The following is a 19,381-nucleotide window of genomic DNA, read 5'->3' as shown; positions in this document are numbered from 1 at the left end:
TTTCAGAATGTGTATGTCTTTGTGTGTCTACAAGGGTTCTCTTGGCACTCCAGTTTCTTTCTTAAAGACAAACCCACTTGGAAAAGTGAATATGTGTGTGAGTGTGTGTGTGTGTGTGTGTGTGTGTGTGTGTGTGTGTGAGTGTGTGTGTGTGTGAGAGAGAGAGTGTGTGTGTGTGTTCTGTAGGTCATTGGTATCCTGTTTCAGTTAAACTTATGCTTTACGCTCAGTACTGCCGAAATACCATTGCAAGTAAGGATTATTTATGAAAAATAACAGACTACACAATATGTCATAAAATTTTATTAATTCAAGCTCATTGACCTGCTCATGTTATAAAAACTACAAATTACAACTTTTACAAGAAAGATTTTTCTTTTTTTAAGAAATATATTGTGCAGTCATGCCCAAAGAAACTCTAGTTTGAGGAACTTTATATAATAATTGAGCCAACTCAAAACACTAAATGTAAGTAGTTACTAAAATTTTTTAATTGGGACAGTTTTTTTAAGTGTAGATAGATAGATAGATAGATAGATAGATAGATAGATAGATAGATAGATAGATAGATAGATAGATAGATTTTTTTTTACTTATGTAAGGAAAGCCGCACAATTAATAATGAGGTGCTTAATTAGGTGGGCGTGTTTAGAATGCAGAGGGGTTCACAAGTATACACGGCAAAGAGAAACGAGAGCACATGGCGATATGCCAAGTCGCATTTATGTATGTATATTCTCTGTTGATTTAGTTTTACAAATGTTATTCAGTACAATATTCATTCCGATTGCTGTGGCACGCTTATAATCACTCCTCTTGCGAATGCTTTATAGGTTTCGCTTTTACATTTGCGGTATTTTTATTCTGCGGTAAATTGGCGCCCTGCCCGGGGTTTGTTTCCTGCATTGCCCCCTGTGTTGGCTGGGATTGGCACTAGCAGACCCCTTTGCCCCTGTAGTTAGGATATAGCGGGTTGAATAATGGATGGATGGTATTTTTTATTTAACGACAAGACAACTGTCGTCATTTCAACTGTAATCGTCTCATTAATGTGACACGTAGAATTCTCTGCGGCCCCTTTAAGAATTTACGTCTGTTTCTATGCTGTGAATGGGAGATTAGAGTCCTGTGCGCGCTGATACAGTTGAAAGATCTACGCATGCGTATAAACTACTGTTGCAACTTTTTTTTCAACTTTTTGCACCTTTTTTTATTTGTTGTGTTTTACATATATGTTTGCACTGGAGGAGCTGCTTTTAATCCCGTTGTATATGTGTATAATGAGAATAAATGGCATTCTATTCTATTCCATTCCATTCTATTTAGCACACAGTCACATGTGGCTATGGTAGCTTTCGAGTGACGTCATCCAGAGCGACGGGTTCTGAAGCCACGCTGCCGCCTCACATTGTGCACACAGCATTACAAGAGAGAAGGTTGTGGTGGTTCGAGGCAGGAGTTTCAACGGGATTAGAAAGAACTCCGTCACCGACAGACAGACAGAAAGTAAGTGCTCCGGGTTTGGGGCGCACGTATGTGTGAGTTTTAATTCGCTCCACTAAGTCTTACCATACGAGACTTGAGTGAGAGGCATGCAGCGCGTTCGTGTTCTTCAGAACTTTGCCAGCACAATCGCATGTGAAAACTTTCTCGGCATATAATAAGATCGCAAGACCCCCTGGAGCATCTCAGCATTCGGGTCGCATACCTGTGCTTTAATGTTATGCGTCTGCGCTTGCACCAGATCTTTCCCACAAAAAAAAAAAATCATCTTGACACTTTCGCTTCTGCTTCTATCCGCCCGCACGATTTTAAATCCATCCAGTGCAATCGCAGAGTCCAGTGTTTCAGCTCTTAATTACGTCTCAGTGAAGCGGATGAGACTGCTGAGTTTGTAGTCTCCCTCGCTCACAATCAGCGTTGAGCGCTCATCTATTTTATTCACTAGCGATCTTGGCCCATGATTATAGAAGGCAGCTACAGTCTGTGCCTTCTTTACTTGCGGTAGAGCTGGACATCTGGGGCTTCATGTATAAACGGTGCGTACGCACAGAAATGTTGCGTAAGAACGTTTCCACGTTCAAATCGCGACGTATAAAACCTACACTTGGTGTAAAGCCATGCACTTTTCCACGGTACCTCATACCCTGTCGTACGCAAGTTCTCCGCTTGGTTTTGCAAACTGGCGGCACCCAGCGTCAAAGCAGTGCTACTGTTCCTGTGTGGTTACACTTTCTTAGATCCACTTTATCAAATACACTGAAATTAACCGCATATCGTTCATAAATTTAATGCATCTGATTGTAATTAACCTGTAACAGTATAATGGTCCACAGTATGGTCAAACTATTCTAAATACCATAACTGCTTTAGCGTTGTTACTCTCACTGCACCTTTTTCTTCTTCTTGTCAGCTGCTCCCGTTAGGGGTTGCCACAGCGGATCATCTTTTTCCATATTACTCGCACTGCACCACTCTGAGTATTTATATCACTGTATCTGAGTGTGAATCACAGATCTACAGCGATTGGAAAGAGAATTATCGGTATACAGCATCAAGCACTCGCTGCCTCAGCCATTCGCTATTTGAACTGCTCTCATCCGACCAACACTTCACAGCCTTTCCTGTTCGGACCTCACGGTTCACAAACAATTTCATTCCAAGAACTACAAACGCACTCAATCAGTCCGTCAAGTGCTCCTTGTAGAACTGTTTGTACTTGCAAGTTACCGTGAGGTAATTGTACTTATGATAGTTATAATATTGCACAACCTGAGCCAATTTATAAAGCACGTATTTACATATGATGACAATATAATTTTTTAAGATGAAATGCAGAAAAATATGTTGATTATATTATACAGATAAAACTTTAACTACACGGTGCCGCAGCGCTAGCGAGCTTGAGCTTCATTCACGGTTTGTTCCTGCCTCGCGCTGTATTCTTGCTGTGGTTGGCGCGACACTGGAAGGATAGATGGATAGAATAATTAAACATTACGAAAATATTTCGATGTTTCTTAAAAGTTTTGAAGAATCGGCATTCTAAGCTCACAGATGGCTTAGACGTCTATTACAGAGTTGATTGTGTGGCGATTGCGTATTTGGAGAAAGAAAAGTAAGGACAGGAATTGGGGGTTACTATGATTGAAAAAGTCAGTACTTCTGTAATAAAGCATTTCATTGAAGGTCACGCATGGCGCAGCAAGCATCTTGCTGTAAGACATGAACAATCACTGCGCCACTGTGTTCCCATGTTTAATAACATGCTTTAACTCATATCATCATGAAAATGATATCACGTATACTTCTCAGTATTTTAATTACTCAGAGAGCTGTAATATTACGAACGTAATGGGCTCTGTGTCCTCTTGGAGGAAGAGCACGTAGTGTTTCAGGCACATATAAGATCAAATACAAAACAAAGAATTTAACGTGCTGCTTTAGTTATGATGGGATTTGAGAGACTAGTAAATTAAACGATTTTAAGATGAAGTTTATGATGTTCTACTTTAATGGCAAAATAAACTACGTGATTAAAGTTGAAATTTCGAGATTAAAGTTGACATTTCGTGCTTTTTTCACACTGTGTGCCTTTTTTTTCCACTGTACCCTTATTAGTTTTCATATGACACTCAGACGGTGGGCTACGAGTTGCCTTTTCACGTCGACTTTGAAATGTGACAACTTTTTTATTTTGGGCACTGTGCAACTTTGTGAACTTGAGCTTTCGAGTTTCTCTGACACGCTATGTCACTGAATCAACTTTCTTTTGTTGCTTATATAACCGTTTAAACCAACAAATAGTATGTTTTTCTTTGCCTTCATTTGGTATTCGCTGAAATTCTTCTATTTTTCCTCGTTCTTTTGCCATTGTCTTTTCACAGAACGCTGGGCTTAAGGGCTATTTATATTGATTTGCATATTCAAAGAGGCGTAATTCTGGGAGGAGTTCAGGCAGGACAGAAGGCACGTGCACGCGCGTTTATTTCCACGCTGAGCAGGATTTATGTAGCGGAGGAACGCGGAAGTTGGCGAACGCACAGATTTTTCTGTGCATAAGCACATTTCTGCTTTTGTGCTTACGTCATATTATAGTGCGAATTCTACGCACGGTGTTATGCATGAGGTCCCTGCTCTCTTTTCCTCAGCGTCTACTCTGTAGCTCTTCTGGTAGTCCAACGATTAGATCCGGCATGTCCAGCGGTTGTTCTTGAAGGTAGGAGAGTCAGAATCTTCCTCACAACTTCGGCTATACAAGTTCTCCAAACAAAAAATGAACAAACATGGGAGCTGCTGATGCTGGTGGCTGTTTGTAGCAGCCCTGGATGTTGCTTTTTAATATTCCTGCCCTGCATAGGTACTCTGGGTTTCTTCCCATATCCCAATAACTCCAGTTTGTGTTAGCTTCCACCTCATCACCACAGTCCAGTATACTGTAAGTCCCATTTGGAAACTGCTTAATGTAACTTTATCATGCACTCTTAGGTGAACACCGCTATGAGGAATAGCATCACTTTTCTGGGCAAGACTTACTTTAATTAGAATATTCATGAGTGTCAATAGTGAACTATCATTTTGTCCTCCTTTCCCCTGTTGGTTATGGTTACCCAGGGAAGATTGGTTCATCAGGAGTACAAATCTCCAGACAGTGGAGATCTAAGGAAGACTGAGGTACACAAGGCCTCCACCACACCAAGATCTCAATACAGGGAGGTGATGCTATTTAATAGGAGATTATTACTGTGTTAGTTATTAATCTATTTATGATGATGTGTGTTTGTGTGGAACGTGTACTTCCACACGATGAAGCTGATAAACCTGAAACTTGTTTTTTCCAGTTGTTCAATACAGCAATAAAGTTCAGTGTTAAGAGATTTTAATATGAAACCTGTAAATACTCATTTAGTCTTGTACCATTTAGCTGTTGTCCTCTGTCATCAAGTCCCTTTGTTCAGACAGTTTATTTTGCAAACCCTCTGGTGATGCCTAATGCTCCTGTCATACATGACTCTCAGTGAGTCTTCAAACTGTGAGGGCAAAAATGATGTTTTGACTGTGGACAGTGTCAGTTTATATTAGAAAAGAATTAAATTAGGAGGCAGGAAATGATTACCATAATTAAAATTACACAACATTGCTGGTTTACTGGATATTTTACTACACATGATCACTGAGGGTGCAAATTTTTGTTCTGTTTAAATTAGGGAGGAAAATATTCAGAAATGTACAGTTTTTATTTTGATGAAATCAGACTTTGCAGTGAAGCAGGACCCCCACACCCTTATTTGTGCTTCTCAGCTATGTTAAATGCAGGCTGCTGTTGGTTCATATCTGATTACTTATGGGGTACAGTACAGTGGCAGCAAACCCCCATGTGGTAGTAGGTGAGCAGCCTTTCAGTTACCATATTGGCTTAAATGTGTACAAACCTAACATTATTCAAAATGCCCTTCACCTATGTGATTTGGGAAACTCCTTTAGTGCTGGCAGTTTAAATTCATGAGGTAGACACTATTGTATTGTTTTGTTTTTTTTTTTCGTTTTTTTTGCTCCATTTATTCTATGGTACTGATTGTTTCAATTCTTCATATTTTGTCATTTCTGTGAAGCACCTTTTAATGGTGTCTGCTGTAGGAAATGTGAATTGTTCACTCAGTTAATGATCAATTTTGCATTTGGTAATGCTGGTAATTAATTAAAATAATTAACAGGACGGTCAGAAAGGGACACCGAATTAATGTAGGTGGAGTGAGGGATCTCCGTTTCACTTTCCGGCCAGGAAGCAATAAAACAGATATCTGTACAAGCTATGAACGAGGCTCATAAATCAGAAAAATTATACAATAAATACCCTTACTGTCTCTGTTGTGGTTCCGCATGGTGAGAGACTATTTCACAAATAACCCAAACACGCTTGCTACAATAAGCAAAGTAATACAGTTTATTTATAACCTAAGGATGATAGAAGATGAATATATACAAATGTAGATATTGTGTGTGTGTATATTTGTGCCGTACTTGTGGAAGAAATCAACATCTTAAATAACCTCCTTAGCATTACATCTTTCCCCAAAAAAACATGTAAAAAGTGTTTCATTTTTTGGCTTGAAAAATCACATATTTATTAAATCTTATCTTTCTACTGTAAAATGTGCAAAACACAAAGTACAAAGTCAGAAGTGCAGAAAGTATAATAATGATACAAATAATAATGAAATTAATGCTAATACCATATATACTGTCAATGTGTCGTTTGTATTTTCTATCTTGAAGCACGGTGAAATACACAATCCAGCGTCACAGTCGGCACAATAGTATTGTGATTCCTTGTGGATTTTCTTTCCTGACTGATCAGCTTTTGAACATTTCACTGCACATTTACGATTGACATGCGCGTCACCTTCAGATTCATCAGAATCACTTTCAGTTTCACTGTCTGTTTCAGTTTCACTGCCTGAAGACAGATTCACTTCATCATCACTGCTTGTATCACTGTCAAGAGTGTGCAACACCTGGGCTGCTGGAAACGTTTCTTACGAGACGTCATTATGAGGCTAGAAGACGACGTGTCTGCACCATTGCCTGGGTAACACTCAGGCCTGTCCATTACGCAAGACACGTCTATCTTTTTTTCAAGCAACGCTCGGTACTAACACTACTGCCACTTTTACAGTCCAAGTAAAACTCACGTGTAGTGACTGAGTAAGACGCGTCTATACAGTTGGCCAAGTAACACTCGGTACTAACGTTTTTAGCACCGTTTTTACAGCCAGAGTGACACTCTGGTCTAACGCTAAGGAGAATAAAGAATGAAGCTTATCCTATAACAGGACAAATCAGTAATTAGGCAGTAGAAAAGGCTGTTCGTCAATGTAATTTATTACACTTTAGCTAATGTTTGAACTCAGAGCATTCTTCTACAGCATGATCAGAATAGTCACATATTTAAGGTGTAGGTCTATTTTATCTTCTTCTTGCGGCTGCTCCCATTCGGGGTTGCCTCAGCAGATCATCTTTTTCCATAGTGTAGGTCTATTTTATCAGCAACTTATTTACATAACAGTGTCAATCAATGCACTGGTTGGTTCATTGGTTTACACCAAAGTGATCTATTTAAAATAAGTATTTTGATACATTTTGGTTATTCTTATACTCTTCAGGTTGAGCCTTGAAATTTCTGTGTATATAACAACAACTGTCCAGTCTTGTGGACTACAGGTCACCTGATCTCTTAGTCATTATTCCGTACATTTTGTGTATTATATTTTTGTCTTGTTGTTCACTTGATCTTTAATCTAGACTCCTGATATGCCTGAACAGGTTTCTGACATGTATTAACCCTTTATGCAGGTTACATGGGCTGGCATTGCTCTATAGTCCCTAGTATGTGCCTGTGTGTCCACCTTGTGATGGACTGCCGTCCTGTCCATGTGTTGTTCCTGCCTTGCTTCTGATGTTTGGTGGGATAGGCTCCATCTGCCTTGGATAAGCTGGTTTAGGAAATGGATGGATGTTTTCTTTAACAGTTTATATTGACATAACAAAGGGTAACCATACTTTATTTTTACTATCTTGAGATAGAAATTCAACTAATGCATTTTAAGTTTAAAAAATTCAAGAAACAAATCCAGTGGCCTACTTTAAAACACTTTTACTTTTAACCACTATTAGCGTCTGTCCCAGTAATGGCAGTGCAGCGAAGGATGTCATAGCAGCTCAGCTCCGCTCAGTAAGCAGTTTACTTCTGCAGAAGGGAAGTTCACAGTTCAAGAGAACAAAGCACTTTGAAACTTCTATTGATTAACAAGGGGTTTATCAAATCCGTTAATACAAACCAACATTGTGGCTGGGTCAGCAGGTACAAGTGTAACTGGGCAGCAGCTTTTTGATTAGTTTTAAATCCATTACCAGGCAAAGGCCTTTGTCTAACCTACCACCAAACAGACAAGGCCACTATCATTGACACCTGTCAGCCTGAGCTAGCAAACTCATTATTTCACCTGCTCATTTTTTTTCTAGCAAATTAAGTTCCTCCTTCATCTGCCCCTTTCTGACATCTGAGGCCTTACTTATAAAAACATTCCTCAACATAATTCATAACACAATTCTGGGACTTCAGCAGAACTGCATGTTTAATCCAAACAGTGAATACTGCTGAACCACAACTGAGCCAGATGGTCTCCTGCCTGTTGGACCTTCACCATCTTTTCATCTTGTCCTACTTCTGTGTTGGGATTGATGTGCTTGGTCAACCTTCTCCAAACAGCTCCGTCCTTGCACTTCCTCCTCAGTCAAAGTCTTCTCCCTTTAGATCTTCTTTTACTTTATCTATCCACCTCCACGTTGGCCTCCCTCGCTTTCTTTTTCTTTGTACTTCCATCTCCATCTTTCTTCTGCCCATGTCTTCATTGTCTCTTCTCCTTACATCTCCCTACCACTTCAGCCTGCTTTCCTGTACTTTCTTAGATATCTCATTCACTTTTGTTGAACCTCTGATTGTATCATTTCTTATTTTATCTTTTTGTGTAACTCCACATATTCATCTCAATATTCTCATTTCTGCCACATCAAACCTCTTGCACTCCCTTAACTGCTCATGTCTTGGCTCCATACATCATTGGTGGTCTTACCACTGTCTTATAAATCCCATCTTTAACCTTCGCCTTAATTCTTTAATCAGATGATACTCCTGATACTTTCTTCCAATTGCTGCATCCACACTGCACTCTATTGGTTATCTTTGCATCGACTTTTCCATCTCGGCTTCCTCTGATCCAAAGATATTTAAATTTATTTGATGTGAAGTGTGATGAGTTCATGCCAATTTGCTATGAACTGTCTGAGGTGTCATAAACTTTATTAGAGAGAGGGTGTTGTGAAATGAAAACCTAATGTCTTTAGGTCTTAATAGGGCAGTAGTAATAAAATTAAATCCTACTGTTTCCACAGAGAGAAAAGGTGACTTTTTACTGTAACACCATGATGGATGTGAAAGAGGAGACCATAAATGTTAAGGAGGAGGACTGTGAATTGAAGTGTGTCCACCCTAAACAGGAGAGCCTGGGCATTAAGGAGGAGGACTATGAACTGGGGTCTGTGGGCATTAAAGAAGAAGCTGAAGAGAAGTGTGTCAGCAGTGCGACTGACATCCAGACAAGTGTCAAGGAAGAAGACCTTCATTATGGATGTGAAAATGATGCAGTGACCGGGTCCATCTTCTCTCATAGCGAACACTCTTCATCTCTGGAGCCTTCTGTCCATGTAAAGTCTGAATTATTAAAGTCTGAAATAGAGGGAACTGAAGATATTTCATCTCTTAGGACTCGGGAACATCTGCCACCACCCACAAAGAACACTAGAACAAGTAAGTGAAAAGTTTAAAAGCGGTGAGAGGTTTAAGGTCGTGTGTTATGGGCCTGAAAGGTCCTTTTAAGAGAAACTTAGTAATGGAGTGAAACTGACACATTTTGTTGTGTGTTTAATGTAGTTTGAAAGCTCATCTGTTATGTGTTATAGTTTAATAATTTGCTGTTCTGACTTTATAGTTTTCATTTTATGCAAAAGCTCTAAGCCTGTAGAGCGCTCCACTATAGTATGATTTCAAGAAAAGTTTGTGAGGCCTTTGGAATCTCCAGGATTTCTGCATTAATTAAACGGTCTGATCTTCAATTATGTCCCCAAAACAGACAAACACAATTGTCTTTAACTAATAACAAATATTAGATTTTTTGTAATTCCATTAAGACATTTACAGTCCAGTCTGTGACCCCCGTTTTTAGTAACTTGTTGGCCTTTCCCAACCATTTTCCCCTGCTGTTGATCAGTTTTGAAGTTTAGCCTATTCATCCTTTGCAGATGGATTTTTTTTTTTTTTTTTAGTTCCTTGACATCTCAGGGATTCCTTTTCTGATCATTTGTCTTCAGGTCATGACAGAGCTTCTCCATTTTTGTTGATCTCTATATTCGGAAACTGGTGTTCTGGATATTCAGTCTGTCTTTCTGTCTTTGATTTCTTCTTTGCTTCAGCATGTTTTCTTGTTTCATCGCCCATTCAACTTCTAATACTCTGACATTTTGTACTTGAAAAGATTTTGCATTCAATGTTGCCGTGATGACAGCAAGCTGTCCATGTCCTGATAAAGCATATCAACCCCAATCCATGATGCTTCCCTGACCACGAGGTGTTGGTATTGATACCCAAACCATTATGATGTGGCAACGCAAACATTTTGGAAAAGGGGCAAAAAACAGACTAGGATATTCACTAGCCTACCTAAAGATAGACCTCACCCCATCAGCCTGACCCCAACTCCACTGGCCCAAAATGTTCTCAGCAAATGTCAAAGACCATAAAAGGACAAGGGCATTGGCGTAGCTGGGGGGGGTTGGGGGGCAAAGGGGGACATCTGTCCCCGGGCGCAGCATCCAGGGGGCACCAAATCTCCCTTCCCCATTGCATTTTGGCAAACAGGAGGGGGTGCAAAATCTTCAGTTGTCCCCGGGCGCTGAAAACCCTAGGTACACCTCTGACCCCGGGCTCAGACGTAAAGGTGGGGAGTGGTCCTTCAGCAGTGACATCAGGGTGGCCTTACCTCTTATGGTTGCACCCACAAAACAGAAAGGGATTTACATAACACAGTACAATATAAACAAAACGTGAAATTATATAACTTAAGAAAAAGCAATGAAATAATCAAAATTAAAAGTTAAATAATATTTTTAAAATAACAAAAACACTAAATAACCCAAGAATTAGGTGGAAATAAACTATGACACAAACTAGGTGTTGCACACTCCTTTCTCATTTGTTGTTGTATGTTGTGTAGCATATTCAGGTGGTCTTCTACAAGTCTGAGATGAGCAGTGATTTCCTCGGTGGTGTTCCACCATAAATAGTCTGTGTGTTTTTATGTTATTGGCCACATGAACAGACACTTTGTCAAGTTTTAGAAACTTCAGCAGGTTGTTTGCTCTTTCCTCTACATCTTTCCTCTTGTTGTGATCTTTATAGGGCGTCCACACCAGCACTTAATTTTCTTCGTTTATAGACATTTTGGTGTAAACACCGTTCCTTTTAAAGTGATTTTGTCAGCTTTTCCAGCTTTATGGATCTCTTCTTTACTAATAAGGTCCTCTTGACTATCTTTAAGAAGTGTCTTGATGAGATGTTGAGACAACAATTAGCTAAACAAACAAAGTTGATGGTCTCCTCTGCTTTGTCACATTACAAGAGACCAGTTTGCCAGCACCCACAATTTGTGTGCCTTTGGAGGTGTGGCTTGGACGCACCCAGTCCAATAAAAGTCTCCTCTCATTGGTTGAGCACCTGACTAGATGGGACTGTAAAGGTTTAAATGACGTGTTCAGAATTGACAGTCCCATTTTTTTGCGTGTTAGGAGTTGCATTTGTCTGTCGTTTTAGTTCATTTGAAGATCCGACCACATTTTCAGGAAAAATTCAGGCAGAATTACAGGAGACCAAAGGGTTCAAACACATTTTGTGATTTCAATTAACCATCACTTTCTCAAACCTGCTTAATCCACTCGAGTGTCAGTCTCTGTTGAATATGCATTTTTAGCTAACCATCTTGAATCCTGCTTAATTTAATGTATACAAGTGCATCTGGCACATTCTGCTGGAAGGCAAAATAGAGAAGAGGCCAGATGCTTTAGGTTGGTGGTGGTCACGTTCAGTCCTGGGGGTTTATTGGGGCTGCAGGTTTTTGTCTTACACAATGTTTTCTTGTAATTGGGTCCTATCTTAATTGATAATGCGGTTATTTCCCAGTTTTTGAGTTTTGGTGCCTATCTTTAAATTATGAAACAATGTTTCATACCAATCTGTTGAATCTGTAGAAATCATTTCTATAATTCTTTCATCTTGAATTTTAAAAATATCATGATCACAACAGTTTTAATGCCACTTTTTCAGGTGTTCTGGTTATTTATGCCGTTCTGTGCTAATGAGCCCTTCTAAACGAGTCTCACAATGAAGGATCGTCAGCCTTTAACATTCAGTGTTGTTTTTGTAGTCGAAGGTTCGAGACAACAGCAGGCAGACACTGATTTGAACAAACAGAAATCTTTTTATTTCTTTCTCTTCTTGGTAAGCAGAGGGTCAGTACAGAGCCTGTCAGCTAGTCATTGACAGTATCACGTCACAGGCCCTGTTCGCTTTAACAACAGGCTTTTTAGATTAATTCAGCCACGTACACAAAGCTTATCTTATAGTTGCAGCTTCACAAACAGCCCTTGTTTACTGGTGGAGTAACTTCTTTCACTAACTAGGACAGGATGCGGTCCCCCAAAAGCTGACCCACACTTTATTTATTTCTTTTATTCATCTTGTGGCTATTTTCTACATTTAGGCTCTAATGCTGAATAACTTAAACTTTCCTTCATCACTATCTTAATGCATTCGTATGGCTAATACAAAGAACTCTTATACTTGCAAATACATATAAATATACATTTTCTTAGCATCAGCTGGTTTACATAATATATTTTTCATCCACTCAAATGCACACAGATAGTAATCACCAAGGCGATTTAGACTTGTTTATTCACTGCACTAAGGCGTAGTCACGAAGTCTAACTTTTTGGCCTTAATTCTAAGCGGTATGTGTGGAGACAACCAGGCACTGCTCATCACTTGTCCAATACAGTCCCCACAGTGAAGCATGGCGGTGGCAGCATCATGCTGTGGGGGTGTTTTTCAGCTGCAGGGACAGGACGACTGGTTGCAATCGAGGGAAAGATGAATGTGGCCAAGTACAGGGATATCCTGGACAAAAACCTTCTCCAGAGTGCTAAGGACCTCAGACTGGGCTGAAGGTTTACCTTCCAACAAGACAATGACCCTAAGCACACAGCTAAAATAACGAAGGAGTGGCTTCACAACAACTCTGTGACTGTTCTTGAATGGCCCAGCCAGAGCCCTGACTTAAACCCAATTGAGCATCTCTGGAGAGACCAAAAAATGGCTGTCCACCAATGTTTACCATCCAACCTGACAGAACTGGAGAGGATCTGCAAGGAGGAATGGCAGATGATCCCCAAATCCAGGTGTGAAAAACTTGTTGCATCTTTCCCAAGAAGACTCCTGGCTGTATTAGCTCAAAAGGGTGCTTCTACTAAATACTGAGCAAAGGGTCTGAATACTTAGGACCATGTGATATTTCAGTTTTTCTTTTTTAATAAATCTGCAACAATTTCAAAAATTCTTTTTTTTGTCTGTCAATATGGGGTGCTGTGTGTGCATTAATGAGGGAAAAAATTAATTTAAATGATTTTAGCAAATGGCTGCAATATGACAGAGTGAAAAATTGAAGGGGGTCTGAATACTTTCCGTACCCACTGTATATATATATCCACCAGTCATTTTATTAGGTACACCTTGCTAGTACCAGGTTGGACCCCTTTTTGCCTTGAGGACAGCCAAGATTCTTTGAGGCATAGATTGAAGAAGGTGCTAGAAGCATTCCTCAATGATTTTGGTCCACATTGTAATGAGAGCATCACAGTTGCTGCACATCCATGATGCGAATCTCCCGTTCCACCATTCTATTGGATTGAGATCTGGTGACTGTGGAGGCCATTTGGGTACAGTGAACTCATAGTCATGTTCAAGAAACCAGTTTGAGATAAGTGAGCTTTGTGACATGGCACGTTATCCTGCTTGAAGTGGTCATCAGAAGATGTGTATACCGGCGGTCATAAAGGGCTGGACTTGGTCAGCCACAGTACTCTGGTAGAGTGTGGCATTTAAACAATATTCACTTGGTACTAAGGAGCCCAAAGTGTGCCAAGAAAGTATCCACCACACCATTACATTACCACCACCAGCTTGAACCATTGATACAAGGCAGGATGGATCCATGCTTTCATGTCATTGATGCCAAATTCCGACCCTACCTGCTGAATGTCACAGTAGAAATTGAAACTCCTTAGACCAGGCAACGTTCTTCCAATCTTCTTTTGTGAAATTTTGGTGAGCCTGTGTGAATTGTAGGCTCGGTTGCCTGTTCTTAGCTGACAGGAGTGGCACCAGGTGTGGTCTCCTGCTTTTGTAGCCCATCTGCTTTAAGGTTTGACTTGTGCTTTCAGAGATGCTATTTTCCATACCTCGGTTGTAATGACTGGTTATTTGAGTTACTGTTGTTTTTCTATCAGCTCAAACCAGTCTAGCCATTCTCCTCTGATCTCTGGCGTCAACAAGCCATTTATGCCCACAGAAGTGCTGCTTTCTGGATATTTTCCCCTTTTTTGGACTGTTCTCTGTAAATCCTGGAGTTGGTTGTGCGTGAAAAATCCCAGCAGATCAGCAGTTTCTGAAATACTCTGACCTGCCTGTCTGGCACCAACATCCATGCCATGTTCAAAGTCACCTAAATTGCCTTTCTTCCTCATTCTGATGCTTGGTTTGAACTTGAGCAGGTCATCTTGACAATATCTACAGGCCTAAATGCATTGCGCTGCTCCCATGTGATTACCAGCTTATTTATTTACGTTAACATGCAATTGAACTGGTGCAGTGGGAAGTGGATGTGTGTGTATTTTAGATGATCTATTTTGGGTTTATTATCTTGCATACACAGTACAAGACATTCCTATTTGCCTTAAAGTCTAAAAAGCACCACTATGTTGCCACTTTCCATGTCTGGTGCTCGAATCTCGCTGTATAGGTTATCTAAAATGTTACAAGCATAGTCTCCTGCTGCCCCGTGACCCTGCCCTAGATAAGCAAAAATGGATGGATGATTGACAAATACAGTTACGTTGCTGATGAGCTGCATTAGCCCAAGGATCAGTCACCCACGGTATGAACTGACATTCCATAATTCAGATGACCAGCTTCAGGGGACCCTTTAAAAGGGAAAACCTGCCACAGTCTGCCAAGAATTGTCCTGGAAAAGTACTGAAAAACCCAAAGTATAAAGCTGTACAGTACCAGAATTTTGGTATTTTCAGTACCGAAAATAAAGACTTGCGCTTAATAGCCATGTTTATTATTTTTTTATACGAGTTTCTGGAATTATTTCCATCATCTATCTCTAAGGGTTTTGGGTCTCAGATTGTGAATTTCATGCAGTTTTTTTGTATTTGTAGTATATTAACACTAGAATTACCAGAGTCTACGAAAAAACTCGTAGATCCGGCCCACCTTAAAACCATTCGCAGCTCTCTTTTGTCTTCTAAATGTGCCCATTAAGATGAGCCAGCAAGCAGCCGGCTATTCCATCCCCCACCATCGCAGAACGTTCACTAAATTTTCCCAGCTCATGCCTTGTTTGATTATCTGGGAGTGACTGAACTGCTAGAGTTTTAGTGTGGAAATAATAGATCGCTATTTGAAACACACACAGTTCATGTGTGTTCCATTTCTACAGCAATCTGATTACATCTTGCCTGAAGAAGAGGCCTGAGTTACCTCGAAAGCTTGCATATTGTAATCTTTTTAGTTAGTCAATAAAAGGTGTCATTTTGCTTGGCTTTTCTCTACATTCATAATGGCTAACACGGTACAACACCCTAGTACTACAGCAATCTGTGTAAACACATTTTTAAAACAGAAACGTTTTTCATATTTTAGTAGTAAATGACAAAATGTAGGCATAAACTATATAATGTATGAAGCCTGAAGTCCAAAGATCAAGTAAAACACTTCCACAAAAGGTTCAAGACTGATACAATAGCTTCCGTGGCGTAGCGGTAAGATTTGCTGACTTGTAATCGAGAGTCCCCGGTTCGATCCCCACTCACTCCTATATTTGCCATTTTCAGTAGTGAGCTCCTCTTTTTGTTAATATTATACAGTACACATATACATTTGGTTTGTGTCTGTAACACACGGTGTGCATTTATAGGACTTGTAAAAGTTACCATTTTTTTTTACTTTTATTCTCTCTAAATCACGATCACGATACATACTACCCCCACCCCACCAGGGATCTGACGCTGTTATTTTTTATTTTAAACGGAATAACTGGAGATGTGAGTGGTGTTTTGAGACAATGGAACTGGACATTCTCTCATCTGGAGGGATAAAAGCTGACACACAAACGCTGGCGAATCTGCCATCTTCGTATCTCACCGTCACTTGATTTTTTTATTCGGTTTTATTGAGTGTTCTTGCTCATGCTGAATTAGAGTGCACCTTATGGTGAATGATGTCAAAACAACAAAAAAACACAGACGTAGGTATATATGATATTTGGAATTATTCGTTTTATGACCTGTATAGTACATTTTGGAAAACTTTGTGGCACGGATGCAACATTATTCATATTCATTCGCATAAAATCTTGCGTTTTGTAATCAGTGAATGCGTATTTTTTTTTCCCGATCTTGCCAGTCCCCACATGTTGCTGTACGCAGTTTCTTTTGTATACTCCAGGACATGCAGAGGATAGAATAGTACAGAGCAGTAAGTTCAGCGCTCTATGCAATCATCAGATTCAAATGTTAACTGTTCACACACACACGCAAGGATAGTCTTTCCTACATTTACAACGTGAGTACCTGTTACAATGTACACGCTTCTCTCTATGCTGTGGTTCCTATTACACACCTGAAAGAAAGAGACAATATATGTGAAAACATCATCGCACTAATGCAATATTATTTGAAAACGAACAGCGTCAGATCGGGTGTGGATTTATGTTGGCGCTATTACTGAAAGAAAAAAAGATCAACATATGCGTTGATCCAGCAGAACTGAATAAGCTCACGCACTGTAACATTCCCACCCCCGATCTGACTCTAAGAAACAGCGCAAGTACAGACGCAAACCAAGTGTGATCAAGATTTCCCGGTTCGATCTCACTCACTCCTATATTTGCCATTTTCAGCACTGAATAAGCTCACACGCTCTAACATCCCCCCCCCCCCCCCCCCCCCCCCCCCAAAAGAGCAGCTTACTACTGAAAACGGAAATAAAATTTATAAATTGGTATGCACTGTAAATCGTTAAGTTTAAAATGTCGATCGCGATTATTTCTGTTAATTAATTCATGCTTTTTACTTAGAGTCAGAACAGGAGCGTATTCAGCTTCTGATCTGACTCAAACAGCGCCAGTATAGCTTCACACCCAACCTGACACTGTTCGTTTTCAAATAATATTGCATTACTTCGACGATGTTTTCTGATTGGTACTATTCGCGTCATAAAATGATTTCTTCACATATATTTGTCTCTTTCTTTTTTAAAATGTGCGTTGTAGCACGCAGCAACTGGCCACCTTCATGTTCTTGCGCACACTGAATAAGACCGTGCTATATGCAATCATCAGATTCAAATGTTAACAGTTATATAGCACAGAATGGAAATCAGCAGTTCTTAGCATTCCACCACGCAAGCTGTCATATCAACTGCCTACTGTAACTTGCTTTCTTTTTTCTTCGGTTATATTCTTGAATAAAAGTGCACTTGTTTTATTATACTTTTACATGGGGTAGGGAAGGATCCTGAACACGACTGAAACAATGAAAAGTGAATTAAAAAAAACAAAAAACAAAGCTAACCTTTGCAAATATCATAAATTACACCAGCTGAAATCTTTTTATTCTAAAATAGTAAAAATAAGAACACTTCACATCTCATAAGGGAGTCATGCAGGACCGAACTCATGACCTTCTGATTGCCAGTCAGCAACTGATACTGTTGCGCCACGGTGGCAATCATAGTAAATAGGTGTCAATGTCCCACACTAAGGCAGCTTTTTTTGGCGGCGGCTTTTTTTTTTTGTACCTTTTGTGAAAGTGTTTCTTTGATATTTGGACTTCAGGCTTCATACATTATATAGTTTATGCCTACATTTTGTCATTTGTTACTAGAATATAAAAAACGTTTCTGTTTTAACAATGTGTTTACACAGATTATTGCAGAAACGCAACACACATGAAATGCGTGTGTTCCAAATAGCGATTTATTATTTCCATTCTAAAACTCCACTCACTCCTAGATAATCAATCAAAGCATGAGCTGGGAAAAGCTCGTTTACGTTCTAAGTCGGTGGGGGGATGGAATAGCCGGCTGCTGGCAGCTTGTCTTTATCAGTACATTTAGATGACAAAAGACGCTGGCAGAGAGGTGAGAACGGCTTTAAGAAGCGATTTAAGGTGGGCCGGATCTACGAGTTTTTTTGTAGGCTCTGGTAATTCTAGTGTTAAAGAAGTTGATATTTTTTAGCATTTTTCCCTTGGAGCCATCTTTGTTTTCTTGCGGGAGTCTCCATTTTTGGGGCCATTGCAACTGTAGTGTCCATGGTGGTCTTACCCAGTCTTCTGCAGTTTGGGTGATGTTTATGGGATAATGTTGGTGATAGTATTACATCCGACCTGGGAATTTTCAGAGTTTCTGAAATTGTGGGCAAATCTCTGCCTTTGTGCTTTTTCTGAAAAGATTGTTTTTCAGCGATTTCACAGTTTAGGAATTATTTGCTCTGTGCTGATATTTATCAAGCATCCTAGAATTACTCCTAGGAATTCTACTAAAACTAACTAGAATGAACATCTGTCCTGGCTCAGAGTGCGACATGAGAAGTAGTTCTGAAGCGTTTGAGTAGGATTGCATGTTTAAGAATTGTGGATGTCAGTTTTATGGCACCCTGTGTCATTGATGAAGGTGCTTTGTAGTTTCCTTGGAAATCAGTCTTACATTTTATAGTTTTCTAGTACTAATGCTAAGGCTTTGTCACAATGATTATTATAATAATAAGAGGGACGTAATTATGTTCAAATAAAAGGTTTATGCCACTCTTCTGGAGTACTCATCCATGGAAACGTCCACTTTTGCAGCAACATCAAGAATAATACTGTAATGAACACTTGTGGAAAAACCACTGAATGAGAGTTAAGCCCAATAACAGGTCAGTGATTATTAAACAAGGGACATTTCACATGCATGGCATGGCACTGTTTAAGAATTAAACTCTTCATTATCGTGATAACTCAAGATTATCACTTTTTACTTCCATTAATAATGAAAGAGAGAGACACAAGAGAGAGAGAGAGACAAACGCACACACACACACAGAGGCGCGTGCGAGAGAGAGAGAGAGACGGACGGACGGACGGACACACACACGAGAGAGAGAGAGACAGACACACACACACACACAGAGGCGCGAGAGAGAGACACACACAGAGGCGCGAGAGAGAGACACACACAGAGGCGCGAGAGAGAGACACACACAGAGGCGCGAGAGAGACACACACACAGAGGCGCGAGAGAGACACACACACAGGCGCGAGAGAGACAGACACACAGACACACACACAGAGCGCGAGAGACACACACACAGAGGCGTGAGAGAGACAGACACACACACACACACACACACACAGAGAGAGAGAGAGACACACACACACAGAGGCG

General features: G+C 40.0%; 2 protein-coding genes across 2 annotated transcripts in view; one reads left to right on the top strand and one right to left on the bottom strand.

Annotated features, from left to right (window-relative positions):
* Nucleotides 1-19,381, bottom strand: part of LOC114664931 (gastrula zinc finger protein XlCGF57.1-like) — a 607,208-nt gene that overhangs the window by 217,316 nt on the left and 370,511 nt on the right. The window lies entirely within an intron of this gene.
* Nucleotides 1,374-19,381, top strand: part of LOC114669164 (zinc finger protein 665-like) — a 46,255-nt gene continuing 28,247 nt past the window's right edge. Inside the window, exons 1-2 of the mRNA XM_051934888.1 lie at nt 1,374-1,506; nt 8,953-9,367. Of these exons, the coding sequence (XP_051790848.1) occupies nt 8,983-9,367 (385 nt within the window). The 5' untranslated portion in view covers nt 1,374-1,506; nt 8,953-8,982. The remainder of the gene's footprint in view (nt 1,507-8,952; nt 9,368-19,381) is intronic.

The sequence above is a fragment of the Erpetoichthys calabaricus genome, chromosome 1, assembly GCF_900747795.2.
Source record: "Erpetoichthys calabaricus chromosome 1, fErpCal1.3, whole genome shotgun sequence".
Taxonomy (NCBI): domain Eukaryota; kingdom Metazoa; phylum Chordata; class Cladistia; order Polypteriformes; family Polypteridae; genus Erpetoichthys; species Erpetoichthys calabaricus.
The sequence above is the reverse complement of the archived record's forward strand: the minus strand, read 5'-3'. Positions and strand labels throughout refer to the sequence as shown.